Source organism: Bos indicus x Bos taurus, chromosome 25 (assembly GCF_003369695.1).
Source record: "Bos indicus x Bos taurus breed Angus x Brahman F1 hybrid chromosome 25, Bos_hybrid_MaternalHap_v2.0, whole genome shotgun sequence".
Lineage (NCBI taxonomy): Eukaryota > Metazoa > Chordata > Mammalia > Artiodactyla > Bovidae > Bos > Bos indicus x Bos taurus.
Window position 1 is genome coordinate 28,933,397 of NC_040100.1, and position 13,470 is coordinate 28,946,866.

General features: G+C 45.4%; 1 protein-coding gene across 4 annotated transcripts in view; it reads right to left on the bottom strand.

The window, feature by feature from the left end:
* Positions 1–853: 853 nt before the first annotated feature.
* The window catches only part of BFAR (bifunctional apoptosis regulator), a 31,878-nt gene continuing 19,261 nt past the window's right edge, over positions 854–13,470 (bottom strand). For 3 of the 4 annotated variants that reach the window (XM_027526466.1, XM_027526468.1, XM_027526467.1), the window contains 4 exons: positions 12,805–12,949; positions 5,911–6,084; positions 4,014–4,216; positions 867–2,131 (listed from right to left, as the gene is read on the bottom strand). In XM_027526466.1, the coding sequence (XP_027382267.1) occupies positions 1,939–2,131; positions 4,014–4,216; positions 5,911–6,084; positions 12,805–12,949 (715 nt within the window). In that variant the 3' untranslated portion in view covers positions 867–1,938. Of the gene's footprint in view, positions 2,132–4,013; positions 4,217–5,910; positions 6,085–12,804; positions 12,950–13,470 lie in introns of all 4 variants that reach the window. The other variant, XM_027526464.1, reaches the window with a different exon arrangement.

Here is a 13,470-nt window from a genome sequence, read left to right on the forward strand (position 1 = left end):
TGGAACTCTTGCATTAAAGGGTCTGTGCAGTATTTTAAATAGATACCTCATTTGGAGACACCTGAGCCTGCTCTGAGAGGGTGGCCCTCGCTCTGCTATGCCTGTTCCTCCGCAGGCGATAAACAGGGAGCACCCCGCCTCTCCTGTTTGCGCTTGGCTGTCTGCCTTGTACTCCTCCCCGGAGCACATGTATTACTCATCTCTGAAGCACGATTTGGGGAGCAGGTGAGGACAGTGTGGGGAGGCCAAGGGGCGCAGGTGAGAAGCACTGGACAGGGAGTCTGGCCTGGGCCCCTGCTCCAGTAGTGCTACCCAGCCTCCATTTCTTCATCTAAAATAAGAGGGACTTCCCTGGTGGTCCAATGGTTAAAAGCCCACCTTGTAATGCAGGCAACGTGGGTCTGATCTCTGATTGGGGAACTAAGATCCCATATGCCACGGAGCAACTACCCCTGCACACCGCAACTCCTGAATCCACACACCACACAACTACAGCATCCACAAACTGCAACTAAGACCTGAGGCAGCTGAACAGATCAACATTTTAAAAAGTAAAAAAGAGAAGAGTAACCTTGTGAGGCACCAGGCCAGGGAGATGTAGACACTGCAATGTTCCTGGATCCACTGGGCTGGCAGTGTCTCTGGCGTATCAAGTCAGGCAGGAACAGGGCCTGATGAGGAAACACAGGGCTAAGGAAAACACTCTCTCCCCTTTCACTTAAGATCTCCTCAGTGGCTCCTCGGCTGTGGGGTGGGGTGGGGACAGGTGTGGTAAGCGTGACCAGTAGGTTGTACTGGTCAACATAGATTTGCTTCATGTTTCCTAAACAGTCAATTTTTCTCTATGTGGAAGTTTTATCTGTATATATATATAAACTTTATTTTTATTTCAAGTCATTTCTTCAAACTTTCAGATGTAGTTTGAGGGAAATCTTCAAAGAAACAAAGGGTTAATGAATGGTTCATAGACTCGCAAAAAAACACTTTGGATGCAAGCTGATTTCTGTATAAATATGGGGCCGATCTTCAGATTGATAGCCTTTCACACCTGCTATTGTCACACTGGCAGGAAATCAAAGGCCATAGTTCATCTCATATTTACAATTACAGCACTTGGTGTAATTACACATTGTTTTATACATCAGAGCAGGACAATAAAGATTATACAGTGTGAGGTCGATGTACAAGGTATTTCCTTAAACAAATGGACTGGTTTGCATTTTATAGATTACATTCTTAAAAACAAAGCAAACCCCCCAAACAACAATTTTACATAGCATGGAAGCAGCTCAGCCTGATGATTAAACTGCCTGACATCCCACTCAACAACTCCAGCAAAAAGATCCCAACTTTCAATGATTCCAAGTAGAAAACAGTGGTGGCAAGTCTAACCACCATCATTCTAACCTCAAACTGACTGCTTTCAGAGGTTTAACTCTGAACCTTCTAGCAACTCTTATACAAGACAGAATCGTCAACGAGATTGTGTTTTTTCCTCCTTATTTTTTATGTGCAACTGCCTCTGCCTATGACAACATCTTCTCCTGTTTTCCTACCCTTGACTGAGGACAGGCCTGGCCCTGGGCTCCGACCCGCCCTGGGAGCCTCTTGTCAATCACTGAGGTTAGAGCAAGCGGGGATTGTGACCCACTGTGTGTCCTCCGAAGACCTGGAGTCCCTGCCAGACGTCACGGGCTGAGCCTCCCGTCCCGGTGAGGAAGGCGGCTGGGTGGGAGGTGCAGCCACCGTGTCAGCCAAGCCCTGGGGCGCCAGTCCCTGCTGCCACGGGACGAGGGAGGGGACCTGGCCGTGGCCTCTGACGCACAAAGCAGCACCTTGTTTACTAGGGGCGGAAAACAGGAAGTCCGCTTCCCCTTCTCCCCAGAGCTCGGCCGGCAGGGAAGCTGTGAGGGTCCCTCGGAACCTCGGTAGCGTCAGTCACAAGACCTGGGTTTCCAGCCGTCGGACTTCCTTGACCACGAGATCAATGTTAATAATTGGGTTAAAGTACAGGGCCCAGTAAAACAGACAGTTGCAAACAAACTGAGGGATGAGGGGCCAGAACATGGCCACAAAAAGCCCCTGTGTCGACACTTTCCAGAAATGGCTCCACATCCTCTGAGGCACGGTCCTGCAAAAGGAAGAGAGGCGTGTGAGAGGTGAGACCGAGGCGCTCAGACCCTGCCTGGGCCTTTCCCTGCCGCAGAGTCTGGCCGCTGGAGCTGCAGGAGACCCTGCTTCCTGTCCCCTGTGCCCGAGACACACCTTTCCTGACCATGTCACCTTCAACTCCTGGGACGGAGCCTGGAGGGGGCCTCCTCAGGGAAATGTCACCAGGTCCCCTCAGGTGAGGCCTTCCCAGCACTGCCCCAACTCCACCCGCTTCTGCACCAAGTCACACTCGTATGTGTTTAATATAACACAGCATATTCTAACTTGTTTATTTATTTGTGGCGGTGTTGGGTCTTCGTTGCTGCGTGGGCTTTTCTCTAGCTGTGGCGAGCATGGGCTCCTCTCTGTGCAGTGCACAGGCTTCTCACTGCAGTGGCTTCTGGTGTTGCAGAGCACAGGCTTTAGGGCGCACGGGCTTCAGTAGTTGGGGTTCCTGGGGTCTAGATCACAGGCTCAATAGTTGTGGCCCACGGGCTTAGCTGCTCCTGGGCATGTGGGATCTTCCTGCTCCTGGGCGTGTGGGATCCATGTGGGATCAGGGATTGAACTAGTGTCTGCTGCATTGGTGGGCAGATTCTTTACCACTGGGCCACGAGGGAAGCCTCTTTAATTTAATATTAACATAATATTTTCTTTGCTAGGCTGTAGGCCTTCAGGGTATAAACTATTCTCTTGACCAACACATCTGTGCTGTCCAGCAGAGAAGCAGGGGCACAGGAGAGTTTCAATCAACTGGGCATGAATAAGCAGAGTCACTGAATTGAATACATAACGGAGATTCCTGTCAGGTTCTCACTATTCACCTGATGGGTGAGGCCAAGAAGCCTTCGTGTCACGAGCTATTTCAGGCTAAGAGGGTGCAGGCGTGCTGATACGTTTTGTCTGCCTGCCCAGCAGCCATCCTGTCTCCTGGAAGCATCTTCTGAGTTTGCCTTTGGGGTGTCTCCCTCCCCTGTTCTCTTCCACGTGGCCCATCTAGGGCTGAAGCCAGCCCCTGGATGGTGGGTGAGTGCATGCCTGTGTCTGGACAAGGGAGTCCACAAACCCCTGCAGAGGTTCAGGGGGCCTGTGACCCAGGCTGGGTCCATCAGGGGAAAGGCATGTGAGCCCGAGGCTTTCACAAGCGCTACAGGGAGAGAAGTGTCTCTTTCCTCTAGGGTTCCTAAGCTGTCGGTCTCTACCTGGAGGGATCAAGGGCCCCCGAACGCAGGGGCTGTTGAGGTGAACAGAGTAGAGCTGTGAGAGGGAGAAAGACAGTTGGCCCTAAGAACAGTGTTCGGGTGTCTGGGTCCAGCCACGCAGGAAGCCATCATGGGCATGTCCCTTGGTATGAAAGCCAACCTAGGTTGGTTTCTGCCACTTGCAACCAAGAGTCCTGACTCAGCGATTGTCTAGTCCAACTTTTTCATTTTACACATTAATCCAGAGAAATGATTACTGCCCCAGTTGGTGGCAGAGCAGGGTAAGAACTCATGCCTACAGAATTCCTCCTCATATCTCTTTATGTTCTACCACACTACTTTCCATAAAGCACCCTCTTCTTCTCGCTTGTTTATTCCTCAGTTATTAAACTCCTTCATGTACACCCTACCCTCCAGGAATTATCTGATGTATTACGTGGGGAAAAGGCACCCGGAGGTGCACTTTAACAATGAGCACCATGAGAGCCTCCCCATCCTGAAACAAAGTCGTTTTCCTGTTCACTGCTTAAGCAGTGTTTCTAAACCAGATTGCTGGGTGTCTTATTAGAGTCTGAAAAACACTCCAGAGGACTTCTCCACTTGGCATTTCTTCCCCACTCTCTGTTGCTCCAACCATCTCCAACATAAAAACACACTTACTTCAGTTCACTTCTTGACCAGATCCTCCAGAAGGAGAATAATTCCAGAACTGAGAGTAGCATGGCATTGACGATGAGAAACCGTGACGTCCAGTAATGGACCTCCAGCCAGTCCCAAGCAAACTCAGCAATCAGCTGGTATGGAAGGAAGGAGTACTTGATGAGGAATTCTCGCCACTGCTTCCATGTGGGCTCTCTAAGATCCTTTAGGAGTAAAACACAAGTAAATAAAAGCACATAAAAACAGACACAAAAAATTATGAGGACTGACTTTTACACAAGATATTGTGGTCAGCCCAGAGTTTTATATTTATTAAAACACACACACAGACATACACATCTAACAATCTCAAGTGATATCTCCATCCATCAACTCACCTTGTAATAACTCATCTTACACTAAATAAATGTTACCAAAGAGACTGAACCTCTTACATTGTTATATGATTGTGGAAGCTCAGAAGAAAAAAAAAAAAAAACCTAAGCATGAGATATTAATCAGAAGGTTGAAACGGATAAATATTAACCAGTTTTAAAATGTCTTCAGCACTGCAAGAGCAGCTCAAACAATTTCCCAAATTCAACCTCTCACCTGTGGTGGAATGATCACAGGTCATGGGAAAATTAAACGTGTACCTTTAAAAAGTAATTTTGGGAAAATGAAAAACTTTAATGACAAACTTAGCAGGTAATTTATAACAAGAGTTTTTAAACAACTCATAGGCATTTGGGGCTTTCTTGGTAGCTCAGACTGGTAAAGAATCTGCCTGGAATGTGGGAGACCTGGGTTTGATTCCTGGGTCAGGAAGATTGCTTGCAAAAGGGAATGCCAACCCACTCCAGTATTCTTGCCTGGAGAATCCCTTGGACAGAGGAACCTGGTGGGCTACAGTCCATGGGGTCGCAAACAGTCCAACACAACCGAGCAACCAACACTTTCACTTTCTTTCAAGCACCAGAGGCCAGTGAAAGCTGAGCAAGACTGTGTACAATGGAGCAGACACTGAGCATCCCAAGAAAAAAGCCAGCCTGATGAGCAGACAGGGATATAGACAGGGCTTGTTACAATGGCAGCTTCAGGGGTTCTCTGTGCTCCCAGTCCAGCAAGGGCAGAGAAGAGCTGAAAATTGGGTAACCGGAGAAACACTGTGCAAAGGGGCTAATGAGCAGGCTTAAAGTGACATCAAGGCTAAAGTCAGTTGGGCAGGCACTTGATCCAAGTGTTTAAAAAAAGGTCTTGGAGATCTGGGAATTCTGTTTCAATATCAGACACAATGATTCCTATACCCATGTGACTTTTGATATAAACAGATCAGAAGGACTGCCCCCAAAAGTACCAATGTAAAGGGCATTACTCTCCAGTGACATAGAGAATCACTCTGAGTCAGTGCAATCAACTATTCTGAAGGAATACAAGAGAGCCGTGGTGGGTAACCAGCCCTGCCAAAGGCCTGGTGGTCAGCTAACAGGATGACTGCCATCCGTGAGCAGGATGGTGGCTTCCTATTCTGAGGCCCACAGGACATACACTAAACCGATTTATAAGATCCCATTAAGAGATCCATTACCAAGCTGGAGGGCCCATAAATCTAACCCTTGGGCAATCTGGAACTATGCTACCTTATTTTATAACAGAAGCAATACTGTTTTTTTTCCGCCCCTCTAAATATTTCAAGTCTAAAGGGTAACCCCTCTTGATATGCAATGCAGGAAACAACACAGGCTTCTATGAGTGGGGAAGTTCCAGCTCTGTTTTCTTGGTAAGAGCTCTCCTTGCAAAATTCCAGTGAAGACTTGTGCTACTTGCTCTTCCCTGCTAGGCTACAGCCACGTATCCAAATCCATTCCATGATGGACAATTGTGGCGTGATGTCTCTCAACGCCCTCTGCAGACCCACCAGGAGCTTGGATATGATGTCGTCCCCAGAACCGTCTTCTTGCAGAGGACAGATGGTGTGAATGAAGGGCAGGAAGGTGTCGGTGTAGTCAAACAGGTAGAGGTACAGCAGACCGAGGCGCGGGGAGCTCTTGAGGGCGTACAGCAGGAACAGGGACCTCCCGGGGTTCACGGCCTGCAGAGCACAAATATTCATTACAACCACGGCTGCATTCTGCCAACTCACGCTCCTTCTGCAGTCTCACGCCCTCTGCCATGTGGTTTGTGCTAACAATGAATGAATGAATGAATTAGAAGAGCAGGCCAAGAAATTCATCTGATGGGCTACATTATATGAAGATCCAGCCTCTCTCCACGGCTGGGGAGAGGCGGGGGGATGAGAAGCAAGGTCCTAGGCACAGTTAGAAGAACACAACCTTTCAGGAAAGTAAATGAGTGAGTGGGTGGGCATGCTCAGTCCTGTCTGATTCTTTGCAACCCCATGGACAGTAGTCCATCAGCCTTCTCCGTTCATGAGATTATCCCAGCAAGAATATTAGAGTGGGTTGCCATTTCCTCCTTCAGGGTACCTTTCTGATCTAGGGATCGAACCTGTGTCTTCTGCATTGGCAGGTGGATTCTTTACCGCTGAGCCACATGGGAAACCCCAATTAGTGGGCACCACTTAATAAAAATAATCTGAACTACAGTTCTCATGCACAAAATATCTTGTGTTGCACTGTATATAACAGAGAAAAAGTGGAATCTGTGACTTTTGTCCTGAAGTTACAGCAGATATTTAGCCCAGAATTCATACAGCCATTGAGGAATGCAAAGGAGGAGCTTTGGATAATGCTCACGTTAAAACATTAGGTGAAAAAAGTCAGCACTGTTGAAAGCAGGGCCTGACTGGTTCACAGCTGAGATCCTCTTCTAAAAGATCACCTGGCTCACAAGAGACGTCAATACACATTTGTGTGTGTGTGTGTGTGTGTGTGTGTGTATGTGTGTGTGTGTGTGTGTGCGCACATGCACGCTCAGTCACTCAGTCTTGTCCTACTTTTTTGCAATTCCATGGACTGTAGCCTGCCAAGCTCGTCTGTCCCTGGGATTTCCCAGACAAGAATACTGGAGTGGGTTGCTATTTCCTTCTCCAGTGGAATCTTTCCAACCCAGGGATCCAACCTGTATCTTCTGCATTGCAGATGGATTCCTTACCACTGAGCCACCTTGGGGAGCCCTATAAACGTAGTTAGAATAATCAAAATGGTTGTTGAGAAGAAACCTCCCATTTAAAGATGTGTTTCAGCCAACAAGTGAAAAAGAAACGAGAGTTATGATATCACCATTTGGCAACCCTTAATGAAAGCAGAGTTTTTTTTTTTTTTTTATATGAACGCAGAGATTTAAACAATCAATGATCGTGGGACGTTATGAGCCTCCTGATGGAAGAAAAGGTGACACCACAGAGAGGCAAGTGCCAAAGTTCAAGATGTCAGAAACCACAGGAGAAAACGATCTGGTTTCTACAACAACTAAGTGCAGGGTAATGAAAAGAAGGAGGCAGAATCTACAGACCGAAAGAGATGTAAGAGATGTGTGTGTGTGCGTGCGTGCACGTGTGCTCAGTCATGTCTGACTCTTTGCAACCCCATGGACTGTAACCCGCCAGGCTCCTGTGTCCATGGAACTTTCCAGGCAAGAATACTGGAGTGGGTTGGCCATTTCCTTCTCCAGGGGATCTTTCCACCCAGGGATCGAACCCATGTCTCTTGCATCTTTGACATGACAACCAACACACAACCCAATATGCAGTTCAATACCAGAAAACCAAACAACCCAATCAAAAAGTCAGAAGAAGACCTAAACAGACATTTCTCCAAAGAAGACATACAGATGGCTAATACACACATGAAAAGATGCTCAACATTGCTCATTATTAGAGAAAAGCAAATTAAAACTATCACCTCACATATCAGAATGGCCATCAGCAAAAAATCTACAAACAATAAATGGTAAAGAGGGTGTGGGGAAAAGGAAACCCTCTTGCACTTTGGTGGGAATGTAAATTGATACAGCCACTGTGTAAGATAGTATGGAGAGTCCTTACAAAACTAGGAATAAAACTACTATATGACCCAACAATCCCACTACTGGGCATACACCCTGAGGAAACCATAATTGAAAGAGACACATGTACCCCAATGTTCACTACAGCACTACTGACAATAGCCAGGACACGGCAGCGACCTAAACGTCTAGTGCCGGATGAATGGATAAAGGTTGTGGTACGTATGTACAATATTACTCAGCCATCATGCAACAGTAATTCAAAAAAATACAGACACCCAGAGCCTATTACATAGAGTGAGGTCAGAAAGAGAAAAACAAGTATCATACATTAATGCGTATATATTCAATCTAGAAAGATGGTACTGATGAGTCTATTTGCAGGGCAGCAACGGGGATGCAGACACAGGGAAGAGACTTGTGGACACAGCGGGGGAAGGAGAGAGAGACAAATTGGAAGAGTAACATTGAAACATACACATTACCATGTGCTAAATAAGATAGCCAGTGGGAATTGGCTGTGTGATGCAGGGAGCTCAAGCTGGGGGCTCTGTGACAACCTACAGGGGAGGGATGGGGTGGGAGATGGGAGGGAGGTTCAAGAGGGAGGTGACATTTGTATACCTATTGCTGATTCATGTTGATGTATGGCAGAAACTAACCCAATATTGTAAAGCAATTATCCTCCAATTAAAAAAGAAAAGAATCCAGAAGACCTGAATAGACATTTTTCCAAAGGAGACATAGAGATGGCCGACATGCATGTGAAAAGGCACATCAACATCGCTAATTATCAGAAAAATGGAAATCAAAATCACAATGAGATATCACATCAACCTGTCAGAAAAACCAACATCAAAAAGATAACAAATGCTGGAGAGGGCGTGGAGACCAGGGAAGCCTCGTACATTGTTGGTGGGAATTTATAGTGCTGCAGCCACTGTGGAAAGCAGTATGGAGGTGCCTCAAAAATCTAAAAATAGTCCTTCCATACGATCCAGCAATTGCACTCCTTGGAATATATCTGAAGAAAAAAAACATTAATTCAGAAAGAAATAGACACCCAATGCTCATAACAGCATTATTTATGGTTGCTAACCTACGGAAACAGCCTAAGTATCCATCAGCAGATGAATGGGTAAAGATGATGTTAATGATATAATATATATGGAATGGAATACTGCTCTTCCGTAAGAATGAAATTTTGCCATTTTCAACAACTTGGATGGACCTGGGGGTATTATGCTTAGTGAAATTAAGTCAGATGCAGGAAACAAATACATATATTTTGACTTATATGTGGAATCTAAAAAATAAAACAAACAAATGACTATAAGAAAACAGAAACCAACTCACAGGTTTAGAGAAACAACAAGTGGTTACCAAGGGGGACAAGGAAGTGGGGAGGGGCAAGATAGGGGTAGGAGATTAAGAAGTACAAAGAACTACATATAAAGGAAGTCAGCCCAAGAACATATTGTAGAGCACAGGCAATATAGCTGATATTTTAATAATTTTAAGTGGGGTATAATCTACAAAAATACTGAATCACTATGTTGTACACCTGAAACTAATATTGTAAATCACTTTTCCTCAATTAAAAAAAAAAGATATAACAACCAAATGTGGACTCTACTTGGACCCTGGCTGGAACAAGTCAACTGGGGAAAAAAAAATATGGGATATTTGTATACTGATAGATTGTTTGATAACATCAGAGGATTATTCATTCTGGGGTGTACACTGTGATATTTTAGTTTTGTTTTTTTAAAAAGTCTTTACTTTTTAGAGATTCAGTGAAATATTTACTTCTGAAATAGAACTATCAGATTTTCAAGATAATCAGGAGTAGTAGGAATAGGTATTACTGTGAAATAAACATAGCCACGAGTTACTGTCTTATGGGCGGATGGTAGTTTTATACTATTATCTTGCTTTTCTATGTATTCGAAATTTTCCATAGTAAAAGTTCAAAAAGTCTAACTTCCGAAAAATATATCTTTATATCTTAACTTAGGTGAGACACAGAAATATGGAAGTAGTTCTTCACTTTAAAGCAGCTTTTCCCAATCTTTTTTGCATTATTACCTCTTAAGGATTCTTTTGAAGACTTTCTCATAAACCTGCCCCTGCCCCAGAAAATGTTAATACCACAGAAATACTGTGTATTTGTTTATGTACTATGGTCTCTGGAGGCACAAGTCATTGCAATACGTAACGCTCTTCACCCCTCCAGAACCAATGGCCATGGGGGCAAAACCGCTCTTTTCAGTGTGCGCTCTCTAAAAGAACACAGGTCCCAGAAACGGGGCCTGACGATGTGCAGCCCCACTGTGGTAAGGACGAGAGAAGGGACGAGGACCGGGTTAATGTTTGTAGGTCTGGGGTCAGCTGGGCCAAAATATCCCAACTCTGGGCTCCTCTCTATCAGATGAGGAGGATGAACCAACCTCCCAGCGAGGGGATCATGATGGCAGGGCTACAGAGGGAGGGCTACAGAGGGGAGCGAGGTGTCTCTCTCAAGTCGGCCCAAAACAGTGGCACTCAGGAGCAGCTACACTCGGACTCCAGGGTCAAGGGAGTCCTGTCACACAGCCTGTAGTTCGGGCTAAGTCACGTCAGTCGTGTCTGACTCTTTGAGACCCCATGGACTGTAGCCTGCCAGGCTCCTCTGTCCGTGGGATTCTCCAGGCAAGACTACTGGAGTGGGCTGCCATGCCCTCCTCCAGGGGATCTCCCCAACCCAGGGATGGAACCTGTGTCTCCTACATCTCAGGCTTTGGCAGGCAGGTTCTTCTAGCACCACTGGGAAGCCTATATACACAACATCAAATGACCACCCTTGAGGAGATCTGAAGGAACAAGATTCTGCTTGCCTTTTATACCAGGACGAGAATCCCAATCCCGTTTACTCCAGTTAATATTAAGTTTACTCTGACAGACTCTAAATAGAGGGTCATAGGACCCAGAAAGGTTCTGTCAGATATTAAAATCCACCACAGAACTAATATTGGCTACAAAAAATCCAGAGTTTGACTGCATTAACAAAACTAATAATTTATGACAAAAGAAAAGTAGGGATTTAAAAAAAAATTGACAAAGGAACAACAGTTAAAAAAAAAAAAAAAAACCATAGTAAAACAATAAATCTTCTATCTTAGGACCCCTATCCCCATTCTTCAAAAAATTTGAAACTAGTGTTTTTCAGTTTTAAAGTAATACAGGCACACACTGCTATATTCAAAATGGGGAACCAACAAGGACCTACTTATGGCACACGGAACTCTGCTCAATGCTGTGTGCCAGCCCAGAGCACAGGGGGGTTTGGGGGAGGATGGATACATGTGTTGTGAAGGGCTGAGTCCCTTTGCTGTTGGCCTGAGACTACTGCAACATTGTTCATGGGCTATTCCCCGATACAAAATATAAAGTTTAAAGTTTGAAAAAAAAAAATAAAGTAATACATGCACATAATAAACACAATCTTCTTTTTCAAATGGCACAGAATTGAATTGAATGACAAATACAATTCAGCCTTTGGTCCATGTCGCAATCCCGAGATGAGAACATTGTTAGCAGTCTGCGTATCCTTCCAGAGATTCTCTATGATCCACACAAACATGAAGGTTTTCTAACGTGCTTTTTGTTTTCCGTTAACAATACCACTTGGGCGTCCTTTCTGGTTGGCGCACCCCAGGTCACCTCCTCCTTTGTAGTGGCCACAAGCGGGGCTGAGCTGTATTTACTCAACTTGCTCCTAACAATGGGCACTGAGGTGGTTTTCCATGTGCGACTGCCAGTGATACTGGCGTCAACCTCTTGTTTAATGGTTTCTGTGACTCAAATGTACAGCTCTCACTGATTCTCTGAGGTCACTGGCTGAGAAGGAAAAGGGACCAGGAGGACCAGGGTCGTGCTGGCATCCCCAGTGTGTCCTGCAGGAGCCACAAGTCACTGCAACACATGCCTCATTTCACCCCTCAAGAACCAATGGCGAGGAGCCCAGGAGGCAGGCTGGTGGGTCAGACCACTATGCTGCCTGTGCGCTCAATGCAAAGAAGTGAAATGAAGATCAGAGAGTAAGTACTGCTTAAATTTGAATAGTTTAGTGACAAACTGCTCTCCAGAGAGACAGCGCCAATTTAGGATCCGCAAATATGAGTGCCTCTTTGCTCGTGTTATGATCAAATGTTCTCATCCTTAACAATGTCAGAGTTGAGGATAACACAGGGGGTTGCCTCAGTTCGTACTAGAATTATCAGTGAGCATTACCCCCACCCCTAATCGACTTAACTGGTTATTTGTATTTAATTTTCTCCATGATGTCTTGTTTAGGGTACAGGTCTGTGTATTTCAGATATTCTATGACTAATAAAAAATAGAGTGTTCCTCTTATAGTACGGTACTCCCTACACTCTCCCTGTAAAAGAGAACGAGGTACCCAGCGAAGAACAATTTATCAGAATCCAGTAAAGTTGATGACATGCATTACTTGCGACCCAGTAATCCCATTCCTCAGTGTACAGCACTGAGAAGAAAGAGTGGCCATCAACGGGAGAGTGGACAGATGGTCACGCTGGTGAACAGGGGCCAGAGAGAAAAGCTACTTGCAGAAGCATCAGCTTACTTCATGCCTTTTAGGTGAAGGTTCAAAATCTAGAATGTTGTTCCTACTGCTGTGGAGACACACTGGTGCATAACACAAGTAGGAGAGCAGGCCCAGGAAGGATCCAGTTTGACAGGGGCTTCAGTTGTGTCTGCCATGTCTGCGAGCAGTGGGCAGACAGATAACTGCTATTTCATTCTCAATACTTTTTTTTTTCCATTGAAGAAACAGAGTGTTCACCTTATATTCCCAGAGGTTCTGGGGGGGCTTCACGCCCAGGGCTTTCACGCGCTCCAGCTCCATGAGGATGGCTCTTCGGTGGCTGCTGCTTTCTATGGTATACGGTGCCTTAGAAAATTCTTCCTCTGTCAGAGTTAAAAGCAACCTGGGGGGATAAGGGTGGAAGCAAACTTTTCAGTCGGAATCCACCTTATCAACACAAATACACACTTTGGGCTTGAGGTAAGGCACCTAACACATGAAGTAAGAAGACTAACAGCAAACAAGTGAAAGCTTAACATTTGCCAGGGACTCTCTGGAAACGCTTTGCTATACTGTCACTGACCCATCTACCAATTCTGCAAGGTAGGTGGTATCATGTCCATTCTGTGGGTGAGAAAACGCTTAGACAAAAAAATGACTCACCCAAGGCACACTCAGGAGGACCTTTTTGCTCCTACTCTTGATCTTTCAGCTATGCGCTCTGACCTTACTATTTTTCAAAGTATATGTGTATGTGTGTGTTTGTGTGTGTGTATAGGGAAAAAAATACCTAGAAGGAAATCCAATGAAATACCATGATAATTAGAGTAGCTGTTTGGGGGTAGTGATTAAAGATGACAGCAGATACATTATCTGTTCCCTTTCATCAGAAAATGTGAAATCACCGCCAGTGATTCCTCATTA